The sequence below is a fragment of the Aspergillus ochraceoroseus genome (assembly GCF_002846915.1).
Source record: "Aspergillus ochraceoroseus IBT 24754 chromosome Unknown P175scaffold_3, whole genome shotgun sequence".
In the NCBI taxonomy this organism is placed as follows: Eukaryota; Fungi; Ascomycota; class Eurotiomycetes; order Eurotiales; family Aspergillaceae; genus Aspergillus; species Aspergillus ochraceoroseus.
The window spans coordinates 324,109-340,754 of record NW_024468478.1 but is presented as its reverse complement, the minus strand read 5'-3'; the positions used below and the strand labels follow the sequence as shown (position 1 = coordinate 340,754).

Below are 16,646 nucleotides of genomic sequence, written 5' to 3'. Positions count from 1 at the left end.
AGGTTGAAGTTCCTGTGGGCACAAGTCCAGGGACTGGGACTGACTTTTTAGAGGTCATGCCCCTGGTCTTCCTGACCCGTAGCGGTTCCTTTGAAGTCAGCTTTCTAGTCATCTGGCTTCTAGCACTAACTTATTAGTTACTATCTACTTACTTATTAGAGACGAGGTAAGGCTCTCTCTCCTTCCTCCTTAGTTCTGCAGGTCGGGGGGAACTGCAGCCGTCTGACCAACTGTGTAAGCGCGTACATTTATAGGAAGCTACTCATCCCAAGACCTCTCTCTCTGCATTCCCCCTTCTCTCTTCTTACCCCTCATTCAAGTTTGTCTCGCTCGTATCGTCTTGAGAATCTTGCTGGTTCTCAACCACCAGCGCAGCGATGGATCCCTCGCGGATCAAAGAATTCGGACTCACTCAAGTTTACCAGTCTCCCGAAAAACCCCTCGTTGATATTGTTTTTGTGCATGGCTTGAACGGTCACCCGCACCGAACTTGGACTTCCAAGACAACATCAACATTTTGGCCAGTCGATTTGCTGCCACAGGTTCTGCCGAGTCAAGTTCGTATCCTCACGTACGGATATAATGCAAATGTGACAGCCTTCACGGATGGGGTGTCGAACGATCGGATTCTCAACCATTCTGAGACTCTGGCGGCTCAGTTGGCGGCCAATAGAACTGTCTGTCGCTCTCTCTTTTTTTTTTTATTTATTTATGTTTATCTGCCTCTTGACTTCGTGGCTGACAGAGTGACCATAGCTAAAAAGATGCTCCGATAGACCAATCATCTTTGTATGCCACTCACTCGGTGGATTAGTGGTGAAGCGGGCATTGATCTACTCTCGAAGTATCACAAATGAGAAGATCGAACACTTACGATCGATTTATGTCTCTACGTACGGAATTCTCTTTCTCGGGACCCCCCACAATGGATCAGACGTTGCCAAATGGGGCCTATTGCTGCAGAATATCTGTACCGCCGTACTCCCAAAGAAGTTCATAGAGACATCTCCCCACTTGGTCAAAGCCCTCAGAACCAATAATGAGACACTCCAGAACATTAACGGTCTTTTTACGGATATAATCCCCCGTTTTCATATATACTTTTTCCATGAGACCCTGTCGACCGATGTCAAAGGAACACGAGAGTTGATTGTTGACGAAACATCGGCGGCTCCTTACGCAGATGGGGTGGAGCGCATGGGTATCGAGGCAGATCATATCCATATGTGCAAGTTCGACGACGAGAATTCTCCAGGATATGAAGCTGTTGCGGAAGCGCTTTTACGATATTCTCAAGACGCGCCAACTACGATTCATCAGAGGTGGAACGAGGAGGAGAAGACCCGGATGATTTTCAGAACACAAAGGGCCAAGGAGATATTTGGGGATGGTACGGCTTTCCAGAGACCTACCTGAATTCTGAATTAGTAAACCAGCGTAACTAATACTGACTCTAGTCCCACAAGGCCCAAGTGTGCCGGATTATCGTCCTGCTCCTGGTAAGACTTTCTTGGCCCCAGAAACTGTGCCGCGCTCTATTACTGTGAGGGAACATGAAATCGAGGAGCCCTATGACACTGAATCGTCCTCGAAGACCCATATTTTGCATTTCTAGGAGGAGAACATGAGATATTGGCACGGGAAGCTTTCGCTACTCAGGTTTATCACCTCGCCTCTATTTGGGCGGAGATACGGCCAGTTAGCAGTTCATGACTTTTTTTTAGTTCTTCTTCATGCTCCTTCTTCTGATGGTCTTACGAGAAATCCTTGATAAATTGTTCCCCCTAAGTTTGAGCGTTCTCCTGTACCCTAGCATAAACCTGAGCAGAAATTCCTTGAAGTCAGATTTTGCTGACTCGTCTGCTAGTTCCTGCACACCCCCTGTATTTGCCTCCGCCAGAGAACAAAACATCCTCCGTATCAGATATGGCCGGCAGTATAGATAAATCTCTAACTTTGGCTCGATCCTGGCAGCATCTTTGGGTGGTGCCCCCGGGGTTTCACCGAAACGCCTCTTTCTTTGGCATGCAAAAAGAGATTGATGTCTTACATGCCAGATTATTCAAAGCTAAGAAGCGCGCAGAGAATCTTATGGCTGTTCTTATATGTGGAGTTCCTGGTTCAGGGAAATCGCACCTCGCACGACAATACGTCTGGACTCATCGTGAACATTACCCTGGAGGTATTTTTTGGGTTGACGCTAAGTCCTGTCAGTCAACATATAAGTGCTTATGGGACATTGCCCAAGCTGCAACATTAACAGACGGCCAGGAGTTTCAAAGTGCTGATGCCAAATCATCCACCAAGTATGTCGAGGCTGTTCGCAACTGGTTACAGTCTCGCGATGAATGGTTGCTTGTCTTTGATGGAATCAGTTTTGGCAATGACGAAGAAATCAACCATTTCAAGCAGTTCCTTCCGTTTAGAGAGCGGTGCAGCATTATTTATACTTCTGTTGACAAGACATTGCGGAAGAAGCAACGATTGTACGAACCGTACTGTCTCCTGATATCTCCCCTGCAGGCTGAAGATGCGTGCAAGCTGCTCTTCAAAGATCTCGGGATTAAGAGGCCCACTGCAGAGCAGGTTCGCAAAGCAACTGAGGTGGTCAATCACTACGAATGTCTTCCCCTGGCCATTCACGCTATTAGCCATCGATTAAGTGCCACAGATAAGCCAATCGAGAAGTATCACATCGACTCCCATTTGACGGATGAGAAACTTGCAGAGCCATTCTTGAGTATTATGCATGATTTATACCGGAGGGAGCATTTCGCCGCTCTTAACCTCATAAATCTATTATCCTTCTTGGGCCACCATGTCCCTGTCGGGCTCATCACCCTTGGGAAATCCTTCCTAGATGCCTGGAATATTGAAATTGTGACGAGCAGCAGGCATGGTGAACGAGGCGACTTTGATACGACACTAGGGATCCTGATCCGCTATGGCCTAATTGAAAGAACATCCGACATATATCCGCTTGATCCAATATCTTCGTCGCCACGGCTTGAAAAGTGTCCTGTAGATATGAAGACAGTCATTCCCGAATTATCCGAGTCACAAACAGAGAGTAGCCAGGAGGGCTTTTTCTCCGCGTATCAAACCTCCGGAGTGTCAGATGTTATCAAAATCCACAGCGTTGTCCAAGGATTCTGCCGTGATGAGCTCAAAATCCTGGATAAGGAACTCAAGGGGCGACTGCACTTAGGCAATTCTGGCAACACCGATGCTGGATATTATGATTCATGGCTTGTTGTGGCTACTCGGGTCTTCTGCAAGTCGTACGGGAACGCGAGGAGTCGAATGGACCGGGTCGATGACTGCGGTCTTGTAAAAGATTACCGCGAGTATGAGACCCATGCGTCACAGTTGATTAAGAATTTCCCCAAGAAAACCTCCTACGATATTGTTCGCGAGGCTCGGGATGAGCTGAAGCAAGTTGTAAAGAGCATCCGCAACGAGATCGATAGAATCTCTCCAAGCTCCTCGCAGGAATCAATCCGCAAGCATCGATCCGTTTTTGACCGGTCGAGCAGCTCCTCTTCCTTCCCCGAGTCTACGACATCTGATGGACCGTCACGTCAGTTAACTTGGGACTTTAGCGATGTGGTTTCTTCGAAGGCGGAATCACCCCAGGAGATGCGCATGTCACCACATCACGTAAACTTAGGGCCAATTATCCCTCATATTTATAGGAACGCGAGTCGTGATAAGTATGACGGCTATTTGACTGACGATGAAGGGCTAAAGGCTTTCACACGAACCTCTCCAGCGATGTCGCAAATTAGTCAAGGCACTGAAAGGCCAAGGTCGTCTCAAGCTTCTAGTCCTCCACAGCAGGTTGATGATGAGGGCTGGCATGTTGTTGAAAATCCTTCCAGAAATAAGCCAGCGAAGCCAAGGAAATCGAAGTCGACCGCTAGATTTCCTCGCCATATCCGCGATTCAAGACCAGCGGCCCCTATATTGGAAAGGACCCCAGCGGAATGGAGAAGTGTGAGCGACACAGACAAACGGAAAGCCGGTCCCCTTGTGTCTGCATCCGAGGTACTCTCAGCAGTACAGAAGGCAAGCCCACCTCCGGCGCATGCGAGCATTGTACGACAAGACAGGGACAAGGAGAATGTCATTACCTATGCATATGTAGCGTCGAGGTTCTCTCAAGACCAGCTGAACTCGACAAAACAGCGGTCATCTTCATCGCCTGGTGGGCGTACGCGCCCTGTATTTTCAGGTGGACAGAGCAGATCTTCTGTCGAGTCCTTACATAGCAATGTGCCGTTTTCGTCGCTGTCCACGGAATTCAAGGCTGATCCACTAAGCCAGTCGACGTATAGCGAACCCGATCAGGGCTTGCTGCAGGAATTAAATGCCCTGGACCTGAGAATTGCCCCGGATTCACGGTATAATGGCCATCGCATATCTGCTTCAAGGAGAGTTGCGCCTCTGGCCGACATGTCCGCAAGCACGCCATCGATTCTCAATAGCCTCCCGTACGATAGTAACATTGAGATCCAAGTCCCGCGGCGAGGAAAGGGAGTCTCTACGCTGGCCCTCAGCCAGACTTCAACTAACCTCAGGTCAATTCCTCACCCCTCTGCCATCATGCCGGGGGCCTCGCCACCATCCTCGCAGATTCTAGACGTATCTACCGGCTACGCATCTGATCCTGCATTAGAGCCTATGTCCCGCGGCCCTTCCGGACAGTCTCATCATTCCTGGTCAACCGAGCCATCCCGCCACCCCCCCGGACCCTCAGCACTACCCTCTCATCTGCAATTTGCGGGCCCGCACCACTTCGTACCCCAACAGCAAACGCTGTCTGGGGCTGGAAGCTGGGTATCAGACCTAGGACAGTACCCACGGCAACCCCTCCTTAGCACCAGCGCCCTCCATGTTGATACCTCGTACGCTGGCATCGCTACAAAGCGGGCGATTCCTCCACTGGATACAAATGTGAGCAATCTAGACCCTGTGTGGGATCCTCCCACGGCTTCATCGGTGCACTTTGGTGCACACCGCGTGGATTTGCACGATGCCCGCCAACGATTAGAGGGATATCGTCATCAATACCAGCTTCAAGCACGGCAGCAGTATCAAATCTATCACGACAATCGGTCAGGACCGCTACTTGCGCAGGAGCCAGCTGTTTGGCCTCTACAGATGCGAGCACGAAGCGGGAGCTCACCCTCTTCTCCGGGATTTAATGGGTTAGGATTAGATATTTGAAGGGTGAAATATGCTGTGGAGTATTCCGGCATATCATATCACTGATTTGGCCAAAAAAAAAAAAAAAAAAAAAAAAAAAAGAAGAAGAAGAAGAATAAGAACAAAAGATTTGGACAAGAAAATGTGGACCAAAAATAATACTGTATCAGCTAGAAATGGCTATCTGGACACCTTTTTGGCTGAACGGTAAAACTGACAGGAAACAATGGCATAAGAAGCATCAAGTTTAGATGGTGTCGGGCACATCAAAGCCCATATACTGCATATTTACTGGTGTTGGATGGCATCCCGGGGCCTTTTAAAGAGAGAAGCATATTTTACTACTGGACTGGGAGTATCTACTTACCATGAAAGACTAGAAACGCATGCATAATTGTGAGTTGGAGGATTCCAGGGGGCCAAGGTATAATATAATATGGTATGGTATAGGTTTCCTGGATTACTTTTCTCTCAATTATTTGAAAAATGTTGATATCCTCCTGGTTTTTGTTTCAAGTATCAGCATATAAATAACGTTACTCTACTATTGGTGGGATACAAACCTAATGATTATAATATTATTGAAGCATTCCGTGGCTCTATCTCCCTAGAGAGATATAAACCCACGTAGTTCCCCACTGACAAGAACATAAGAAACCAAGTAAGAGGAGACCCGCCTCTTCGTCTTGTAGATCTATAGGTTCGTTGCATTCATTTGTCTGTCATAGACTGCACAACCTCTTGGGAGGCGGAGAAACGATGGCGCCTACCTTACTTAACCTTTCTTTGCCTTGTTGTACGGAGTAAGCGACGTCATGACTGACAACCATACTACAACCCGCACTTGCCATGTATGACGTTGTGACTGGCAACGCAGTAGATGGGCTACCTATATATTGGAGGAGGTACGAGACGAGATTCAGTATATATTAATTTGTACAATACAATCTCCGTTACATACCCAAGTCCCCAAGTCCCCAAATCCCCAAATCCCAAATCAATTTCTCATCAACGAACGAAATCATGTCATTCCTCACGCGCTGCGCTCCATCTGTTCGTGCGCTTGCACTGATGAACCCCGCAGCTGGTGTGTGTAAAACAACCACCGCTACTACGCCTGTCTTGGCTATTGGGGGGTCCTACAGATCGATCTCCTCGACAAGAAAGAGGGAGACTGGACCCGTGGACGCTGCGAAGAGCACCCTGAAGAAAGCTGATCGGCTTGTTTCCGATGCTGCGGTGAAGGGGATCGAGACTGGAGGTTTGTAGACACTTTTTTGTTTTTTTTTGTTTTTTTTTTTCAATACCGGGTTTGTTCTGTCCTTGGTTTGGGAACGAGATACTGATTTCTGGGTAGAATCTGCGGCACATAAGGTCAAGGAGACCGTTGGCGTGGCTGGTAGCCAGGCCAAGGAAAAGTCGGCGGAGTTGAAGGGTGCTGCGGCCGAGATGGCCGGGAAGGGTAAGGGTAAAGCCCAAGAGACGCTGAGTGAGGTCAAGGGTAAGGCGAAGGAGGCTGCAGACAATGTGAAGTCATAGGGTCTGGTCTCTTCATTGCGGGTTGGCTTTTTTGTTTCGAGTATAGTACTGTACATTATTTAAGGTATTTACTGAATGACAAACTTTGGATATTGTTTTCGTTGTGCCGTTCTTCCTTGAGTAACTGGAACTGGTTCGATCTAATCCGGCTGGGTGAGCATGAGGACGTACTCGCGAGAACTCAAGCCAAACCGAAGCACGTCCTTGTCTCGGATTTCGATGTATCGTCCAGCAGGAGCCGGGCCTTCATTGACTGTTGAGCCATTGGCACTCTCTAGATCGATTAGGTACGGCTTGACCTTCCCAATGCGGTCTCCAAACTCGTTTCTTTTCTCGACATGGCGAAACTGTATGGCTGCATGCTGCTTGGAACAGCTCGGGTGATCAAGAGGGAAATCTACCACCAATCGCTCACGTCCAATCAGCCAGCAACTCCGTTCATTCAATTCGACCATTTCCAGTAAATCTTTGCCCTTGAACACGTAGAGACGCCAGGACTCCTTTGCGGGAGGTTTGCGCGCTTCAGGGGGTTCATGGTACTTGAGAACCACCGTTCCTCCGTTCACATCCACAGTATTACTTTCGGCGGCCAAGCGCCCGGTATTTGCAAAATTAGGCTTTTCTTTCTCAGGCGGAGGGGCGACCAGGTCTCCATCCTGTGAGACCTCCGTCTTATACGCGTCTTGCTGGGAGGGTAGCGGACCTTTCGAGCGTGCTGGGGCGCGTGACGCAGGACTTCGGGAACGTCTTTCAGGCGACCGAGACCGCGAATAGCTCCGGTGCCTTCGCGATGGCTTTTCCTTAGAGCTATGGGGGTCAAGATTGCGATGTCTTCGGTGCGAGCGCTCTTCTGGGGATCGACGTCGGCGCCTTTTGCGGCCGTCATCTGTGTTTTCCGCTCGCTCCGATCGCTCAGGATGACGGCGTTCATACTCCCTTCTATGGTTAATTCGGGTTGAGGGGCTGCGAGAAGATGTCCTTCGAGGACTATCTCGTCGGGAACTCCGATGGTCGTCACGTCTGCGAGAGCTGCTGCTGTACTCATCCTCGTAACGGGACCGCCGCCGCCGCGGATCGCTATTGGGATCTAGAGAGTCGGCCGGCATTCGCGATCGTCTGCGATCAGATGATACGTCTTCCATGGGGTCAGGCATGTTGTGAGATGGTGGCCAGGTTGCGGTTCTGTTGATGGAAAAGAGAGCAAAGGAAATTGAAAAATGACGAAGCTCCAAAGCGCCCACGTGATGGTGGTGGAGATCGGAAGTTCGGCGGAGAAGCTCTCACAACCCCCAGATCAAACAAACCCACCATCTCTCTCTTCTGCATGCCTTTGAAGATATCCCAGTAGGAGGGGGGTCTTTTTTTTTTATCACTCCTCTTCTGAAATCATGCGGCAATGCTCAAGAAACCTCATATCATTTGCTATAACGGATTGCAGCTCTTAGGCCAATCTTACTCTCGATCCTGGCCCGCTTCTATAGCTAGGCCTTACGCCACAGCACCAGGAGGGTTCTTGGAGAAAGAACTGTCATGGCCCTCTAGCCCCTCATTTACCCCATACGATGTCTTTGGACAAGACCGGCGCGCGCCATATTCGAAGCACCGCTTCTACGAGCTAGTTAAGATCTACCATCCTGACCGGCCCTGCAATGACCATCCATTGTGCAGAGATATATCCCCGGAGCGGAGGCTGCAGCGGTATCATATCGTCGTTGCAGCGCACGAGATTCTTTCGAATCCGAGCAGACGGGCAGCTTACGACCGATGTGGAACGGGATGGCATCTTCACCCCGCAGGGAACCACCAGCCAACTCCGTCCTGGGCTGGGACCGGATCAAGTAACTACGGACCGATCTTTCACAATGCGACTTGGGAAGATTGGGAACGGTGGTATAACCGTGATGCACCCAGGCAGGAGACTATAGTTGATCATCGGACTTTCTCGGCTTTTGTGGTTCTTTTGGTGTTGTTCGGGGGTGCGGTGCAAGCATCCTGGATTGGAAAGCTCAGCACCGGTTACGAAGATAGACTTCGCGACCTCAATGAGCAGTCTACGAGGTTCCTCAATGAACGACGGAAAAATACCGTGAATCAGTTGGGAAGCTCCGAAGCAAAGGTGCAGCATTTCCTCATTCGACGAGATCCTTCGGGATATGGATTGAAGGAGGAGGAGGGGCCTGTATATCGCGAGGTTCTCAACGTCCGCAACAACTCTTCCTCTGAAGATGCTGAAGAGGAGGAGACCAAGGAAAACCGCGAATATAAACATACTTCTTAAGGTTTAATCATAATTTCTCCTTCCATCCTGTCTGCAGCATTCTGGCGGTCTGGGGAAGGAATGGAAATATGGAAAGTATAGAATTCATAGCTCACTGGTTGACTATTTACTACATACATACTTCAATCGCATAAGAACAGGTTAACTCTCCTGGATTTCGAAGAAGCTTGTCGTTCAAGTGAGGCCTCTTCAGGATGTAGGACTAGCCTCACTCTTCTATATGAATCGAGGGAGTTTTGAAATGGAGGTTATAGTCGAAGAAGTCGAAGAGTAACCAAGATTAAAAATCCAATATCGCTTTGTAAATGAAACTATTTCATGAAAAGCTGGATTCTCTCTACCACGAGAAAACAAGAATAATAATCCTATGTGAATAATACATTGTGTGGATTCCCACGGGTGTAAATGCCGCGGCTCTGACAATAATCTTCACGCCCTCCACACTCTTTCTCCTGCTTGGTCCCTTACCGATTTTCTATCCCCTCTTCTTCCATCCTTTTCCTTCCCTCCTTTGCAAAGTTATCCGCCTGTTAGTTATGTCTAGCCACCTAACAGTTGGCAATCCCCCCCTGTGAGAACACAGCACAGCTTGGAAAATATTCCCTCTCCCGTCGCCATGAGCGCCCTCGGTAGTCCCATTGCCATACTCATGGCGCTCCTCATAAGGATACCACTGATCGTGAGAACAATTCTCCTGCATAGCATCCGCCAATCTCCAGCCACGGGAAAACAGGATCTCCGTACCGAGCTAACAGTCACTTTTCTTCGTTCGTTCATGAATGGTGCTGTCTCCATTAGTAAACAGCAAAAGCGGGCCATGCGTGACCCTGGCATCAAAGGCCCGCTATGGGTTTCTAAGGTGAAATTTCCTCAGCCGGAGCTCGACGACGTCCAAGAAGCCGTGATCAAGGCAATTGAGGAGCTGAAATTGGGCGGCGAAACGTTCGATCTTCCCGGTGTAGTGCCTGTTGAGGCTGAATGGACGGGTTATCGTCGTGGTGTGGGGAAGAATGCACCCCAGCCTGAGATGTCCGAGGAGCAAAAGTATGCGGAGTTGAAAAAGGAGTCGAGGGAGGACATGGTTATTTTGTATTTCCATGGAGGAGCATACTAGTGAGTTAGTTCCTTTTGTGTTCCCCGAGATGACGGAATAGGCTCTCTAAGTTTGGCCTCCTTCTTCAAGCCTCATGGACCCTTGTACACACCGTCTTCCAACATCCCAGCTGTCCAAGCGAACAGGTGCGCCAGTTCTATCAATTCGATATCGCCTGGCCCCTCAGCACCCATTCCCAGCAGCCCTAGTAGACGCTCTTGTAGCCTATCTTTCCCTTATTTCTCCACCACCGGGATCACTCCATGCCCCTGTGCCTGCCAACAAGATCGTGCTTGCTGGTGACTCCGCTGGAGGAAATCTTAGTCTGGTCCTCCTGCAGACCTTACTAACCCTCCATCGCACGTCTCACCGCGTCCGCTTCCACGGCCGCGACATCCCCATCGAGCCTCCCGCAGGTGTAGCCACCAGCTCCCCCTGGTGCGATTTAACGCGCTCCATGCCTTCTGTCTTCTCAAATGCCAAATTCGACTACCTCCCGCCTCCCAAGCAAACCCCTGAAACAGCCTGGGTGCCTCCTTCCATCCCAGCAGACGATATCTGGCCTACTTCCCCGCCGCGAGTTGACTACTTCGTCAACGCCGATGCCATCTTACATCCGCTTGTATCGCCTCTCGCGGCACCAAAGCACCTCTGGAAGGACGCGCCCCCGATTCTCATCTCAACGGGTGAGGAGGGTCTCTCCGATGAAGACCTAATTCTCGCTCGTAGAATGCACCAAGGCGGGGCTCCTGTCGTTGTAGAGCAGTTTGAAGGCATGCCACACTGCTTCGGACTTGTCTTCCCAGGTACATCTTCTGGGAGCCAGTTCTTCGACCGCATGGCGAAGTTCTGTCGTGACGCTGTCGCAGGAAAAGTCACGCCTTCTGGGAAATTGTCTTTTATTGGGTTTAAAGCTACCTCGAATCGGGAAATTCCTTTACCTGACGTTAGTCCATTGACAGATGAAGAGGTTGATCAACTCCTGCAAACTTCTGCGGAGTGGCGGATGCAGGGTGAGATGGAGTTGAGGAAGCAATGGGTTGCGAAGGCTAAGCTTTAGATTTCATTGATACCCTTTCCTTTGCGCATATCTCGGATCAGCCGTCAAGCCTACAAATCTTAAGTGTAAGGAAACGATGCGCTCTATAGTGATATTAGACAGGACACTTAACTAATATCATGGATCTTACCGAAAATCACGACATAGCTAAAGAGTAGAGGACATGCCGTATCCTCCTAACATCTAGACAAGCACGAAGGGAGAGGAGGAGAGGAGGGATAAAGCGAGGCTCTAGTGAAATCTGTAAGGAAGGAATAAATCTTTTGGAGATTCCAAGGAGTCGCTGACATGGTGAAAGATTCAAGAAAGGAGAATTGTGTGGTGGAAAAGAATGACAGCTTGAAAGAACAAGAATGTAGTACAGTTGGTGATCACCTGATACCCAGTCCCACCTGATGCCTGATTTCACCACCACCAGTAATATTGAATATGAAGCAATTCAACCATATATAATTATTATTATCGCGTGATCTTTTAGTGGATAAATATAGTTATTATTAGGACTCTATATATAGTTTTTAATTAGTCTAAAAGTGCTATAGGAGCCGGATCTCACAGCCTTAATAATTTACTATTAGAGGGGCCTCTAGGACTTCTATAGATATTACTAGCCTCAAATCCTCGCTACGCTCGGCGGCTTGCATATTAGTATGATAGCTACTATATTAATGTAAGTATGGAAGTTAGAATTAAAATAGGTATTAAAGTAGATATTAAAGGAGGTATTAGCAGGCATTAAAGCAGGCATTGAAGCAGGTATTAGCAGGCATTCAAGTAGGCATTCAAGTAGGCATTCAATGTCACGGCGACCACGTGACATGCAACCACATGCCGAACCACATGCCGAACCACATACCCAGTAACCAAGGGTAATTAAGAGAACAGCAACATTCAAGTCACCTGCACCATGCCAGTAACTTAACTAGGCAATATAAATAGTAATATAATAACCCCTAAAGTACTAAGAGGCAAGTACTTTATTTTATTACTTCTAATACCTTTCTACTATTCTTATACTCTATATAGCTTTACTTCCTTTACTAATACTACCTATACCCAAGTACCTTGCTAGTAAGATACTTATAATTTAAAGTACTTCTTAACTAAGTAAAGTAATATAGCAAGTATAAGAAGGACTACTTACTCCTCCTTCTAAGAAATAATAGATCTAAATTTTATAGAATTTATAATTATAATCCTAGAAATTATTATTAAGAAAGGTTTAATAGTACTAGTAACTTTCTAGTATTAATTTATTAAATTAATAAAAGATAATAAGCTATAGTATATAGCCTAATATATGGTATAAGTTATATAAATAGGTAGGAAGAAAATACTTAAACCTAAGTTCTTTAAAGTATAAAACTTAAAGAAACTTAATATCTTTCTAGAAAATCTCTAAAATTACTTTAAGTTATAGGAGAAACTTTATAAAAATAATATAATTAAAATTTACTATATTATAGATTACCTAAAAAATAATATAAAGTAAGTATAATACTTTAAGTATAGAGTAAATTTTAAAGAACTTACTTATATAAAATTTATTAAATTTTTATAAAATTTTCTAGAACTAGAGAAAGATTATAAATAAATAGTAGCTTACTAGCTCTTATATATAAGATAAGAACTATAATAAAATATATAAATCTTAATAACCTAGATAAAAAAATTTATTCTAATAATTAAAACTAATTTTAAAAGATTCCTTTACTAGCTAGCTATCTAAATAGCCTAGCCTAAATTATATAAGGAAATCTAGCAGGATATAATAATATTATAAAGTCTAATTAAAGTTATTAAACTAGGGGTAAGATATAAGAAATTTCAGAAATAAGAAAAGTAAAAAAAGTTAAATAAAATATAATTAAATTAATCCCTAGAATCTTATATATTAAAGAATAATTTAAAAAAAAAAAAAAAATAATAATAAAGTAATAAATCTCTAATTAAATAAATTCTAGTAAAAAGAATTAAAGGAGAAGTAATAAAATTACTAGAATTAATAAAAGAAAAACTAATACTACTAGTATAATTAAATTAGTTATATTACAAGGAAATACCTCTAGTATAAAAAAGATATTAAGGGGGCAGGAAAATTAAAGAATTAGAATTAATAATAATTAAATACTCTAGAATCTCTAGTACTTTAATAAAATAAAAAGATACTAGTAGGACCTCTTCTAGCTATTATAGCTATTCTAGTAGGCAAGAAATAGATTATAATAAGGATATTTATAAATATTAGAGTAAATAAGAACTTTATTTCTTATTATTTCTTAGCTAAAGAAAGAATAAATCTTAATAAGATAAAAATAAAATAACTTATATATTTTATTAATAACTTAATAGTATTATACTATATAAGATTCTAGATAAAGAGCTAAATTATAAATAATCTTAATAAAATTAGAGAATTTAATATAGAATATTATATAATAAATTTAGAAAAAAAAAATATTAACTAATCTTAGAATATAGCTAGTTAAGTCTAGTTAATCCTAATATCTTCTTAGTAGTAAATACCTAATACTACTAAAAAAAAAAGTTAAAGATTAAAATTAAATTACTTAAGTAATTTAAGAATATAATAAGATAAGGACTTATTATACTAATCTTAAGCTAATTATATAATAATAATAATATAGTAGGGGCTCTCCCTAAATATTATAAAGAATAGAAATTAGTATTTTTAGAGAAAGAAATAGAAATACTCTTTTTTAAAAAAGCTAGTTATAATATATTATTAGTTACTAGTATAGTATTATTAATAGGCTAGCTATATAATATATTAAGAATAAAATTAGTAATCTTAAAAAAGTATATTAATTAAATATTAAAAAAAAAATAAATCTAGCTCTTAATAAGTATAATAAGCATACTAGTACTTTTTATATAAAAAATTAATAAATTATTATAGCTCTATATAAATTATAAGGGCCTGAATATAATTATTATTAAAAATTAATATTTTTTCCTATAAATTAATAAACTAATAAATTAACTAGTTAAAGTTAAATAATTTATTAAATTAGATTTATAAGATATTTATTATTAAATTTATATTTATTAGGATAATAAGTAGAAGATAGTATTTTATATAAAGTATAAATATTATAAATATTTAATTATACCTTTTAAATTATATAATATTCTAGCTACCTTTTAAGTATATATTAATAAAATAATAAAGAAGATTCTAGATAAATTTTATATAATATATCTAGATAATATTCTAATTTATTTATAAATAAAAAAAAAATATAAGTATTATATTAGTAAAATATTATTATATTTCTAGAAATATAATCTTTATATAAAACTTTTAAAGTATAACTTTTACTAGAAAGAAATATATTTCCTTAACTTTATTATAAGAATTAAAGAAATTTAAATAAATCTTAAGCAGGTATATATTATAAGTAACTAGCTAGAACTATATTTATTCTATAATATTTAAGTATTTCTAGAATTTATAGAATATTTTTAAAAATTTATCTACTAATATTTTAAGATTACTACCTTATTAAGTAATATATTAAAAAAAATAGTAAAGAAAAGAAAGAGTAGCCCCTTTAAGATAATAGAGAATAGTTAAAGTATCTTTAAAATACTAAAGTAGATATTCTCTAGACCCCTAGTACTATAGTATTTTAATCTAGAATAAGAGATATTCCTAGTAACTAATATATTAGGTTTTATAATTATAGGAATCTTAATATAATATAATAATACTTAATTTATAAAAATATAGTATATTATTTAGTAATCTATAGTCTTTTACTTAAGAAAATTAATTAAGGTAAAAAAAAAATATAAAACTTATAATTAAGAATTACTAGTTATAGTAAAATACTTTAAAATATAGTATTATTATTTTAAAAATAATTTATATATAATATATATATAAATAAATTATATAAATCTAAAATATTTCTATACTATTAAAATTCTAAATTAATATTAGATTAGATAGGCTAAATTTCTAGTAATATATAATTTCTAGATTAAATATTAATTTAATAGCTTTAATCTAGCTAATATATTTTTAAGGTAAAAGAATTATAAATCTACCTAATAAAATATAATTAAGAAACTCTTGCCTATACTTTAGGTAAAGTTAGGAAGTTTATAAAATAATTAAAATAAAAGTAAGATAATAGCTCTCTAAAAAATTCTAATTATATAATTAAAAAATCTAGAACTTTTAATCTAAAGAATACTAGTATAAAGGGCAGCTAGTAATAAGTAAGCCTATAGGATATTATTAATTACTTTATAAGACTTATTTTAGGAAATATAATATAGGGATACTTATATAAGTTAAATTTAAAGTAATACTAGTAAGGAATACCTAGCATGCTAGAGGTATATTTAAATAGTGGGAAAATTATCTAAATAAGAAGTAATAAAATAGCTTAAGAATAATATTAAATAAAGGTAAACTTATAAAAATAGATAATATATTAATAATAATAAGCTAGTATAATATAGTAAGACTATTTATATTTCTTTTAATTAAATAATATATTAAGAATTACTAAAAATATATTATAATAACCTATATATAAGCTATTTTAGTTAAGAGAAGATATTAAATCTTATTAAATAAAAGTTTTACTAGAATACTCTATAATATAATATTAAGAAATATATAAAAAGTTATCTAATTTACTAGAAAATAAAGATACCTAGATAACTTTTACTAGGCTAGCTTATAAAGCTCCTAGTACTAGAATACCCTTAATAGGACCTAATTCTAGACTTTATTATAAACTTATTATTATTAATATAAAAGAAGTATATATATAATATTATTTTAGTAATTATAGACTAATATATTAAGGGAGCTAAATATTTCTTAATAATAGGAAATATTAATACTAAGAAGCTAGCTAATATATTTATAAAAAAGATTATATTTAAAATAGGAGTATTAAAAAATTTAATAAGTAATTATAGTTTATTCTTTACTAGTAAATATTAGACCTAGCTATATTAAGGGCTTTAAGTTAAAAAATAACTAAGTATTATATTCTACTTATAAATAGATAGCTAAATAAAATATTAGAACTAAATATTAAAGATCTATCTAAAGATTTATATTAGTTATTAATAAATTAACTAGATAAATTAACTAGATATAGTAGAATTTATATATAATAATATAAAAAATATATTATTAGAAATATCCCCTTATAAGATATAATATAATTACTAGCTAGTATTATCTAAGCTTATTAATATTAGGAATTCTAGTATAGTTATAATAGTAGGAAAATAACTTAACTAATTATAAGTAAAATATTATTAGCTAGAAGAGAGCCTATACTATATTATTAAATAGTAAGTAAGGAGCTATAATAAGAGGTATTACCTAACTAAATACTATATAGACTAATAAGTATTACTATTTATAAAGAATATTTATATATAGAGACCTAGTAAAAAGCTAGATACTAAATATA

At 40.2% G+C, this 16,646-nt stretch overlaps 5 protein-coding genes across 5 annotated transcripts; 4 read left to right on the top strand and 1 right to left on the bottom strand.

The window, feature by feature from the left end:
- Positions 1–377: 377 nt before the first annotated feature.
- On the top strand, positions 378–5,229 carry P175DRAFT_0530899 (LipA and NB-ARC domain protein; the record flags this gene model as incomplete). The annotated part of the gene is made up of 5 exons (XM_040899823.1): positions 378–677; positions 757–1,390; positions 1,458–1,543; positions 1,616–1,751; positions 1,868–5,229. 5 exons carry the CDS (start codon positions 378–380, stop codon positions 5,227–5,229), a joined length of 4,518 nt encoding a protein of 1,505 aa, XP_040752795.1.
- A 1,002-nt stretch (positions 5,230–6,231) lies between these two features.
- P175DRAFT_0435431 (uncharacterized protein) lies at positions 6,232–6,747 on the top strand (the record flags this gene model as incomplete). The annotated part of the gene is made up of 2 exons (XM_040893729.1): positions 6,232–6,469; positions 6,566–6,747. 2 exons carry the CDS (start codon positions 6,232–6,234, stop codon positions 6,745–6,747), a joined length of 420 nt encoding a protein of 139 aa, XP_040752794.1.
- Positions 6,748–6,887: 140 nt separating this feature from the next.
- P175DRAFT_0455920 (putative FHA domain protein SNIP1) lies at positions 6,888–7,865 on the bottom strand (the record flags this gene model as incomplete). The annotated part of the gene is made up of 1 exon (XM_040894612.1): positions 6,888–7,865. The coding sequence occupies exon 1, from the start codon at positions 7,851–7,853 to the stop codon at positions 6,888–6,890; it is 966 nt and encodes a 321-aa protein (XP_040752793.1). The 5' UTR covers positions 7,854–7,865.
- A 186-nt stretch (positions 7,866–8,051) lies between these two features.
- P175DRAFT_0476455 (J domain-containing protein) lies at positions 8,052–9,322 on the top strand. The gene has a single exon (XM_040895276.1). It carries the CDS (start codon positions 8,144–8,146, stop codon positions 9,023–9,025), a length of 882 nt encoding a protein of 293 aa, XP_040752792.1. The 5' UTR covers positions 8,052–8,143; the 3' UTR covers positions 9,026–9,322.
- Positions 9,323–9,641: 319 nt separating this feature from the next.
- Positions 9,642–11,447, top strand: P175DRAFT_0455913 (alpha/beta hydrolase; the record flags this gene model as incomplete). Its single annotated transcript, XM_040894611.1, has 2 exons — positions 9,642–10,138; positions 10,209–11,447. 2 exons carry the CDS (start codon positions 9,642–9,644, stop codon positions 11,176–11,178), a joined length of 1,467 nt encoding a protein of 488 aa, XP_040752791.1. The 3' UTR covers positions 11,179–11,447.
- Between the last annotated feature and the right edge of the window lie 5,199 nt (positions 11,448–16,646).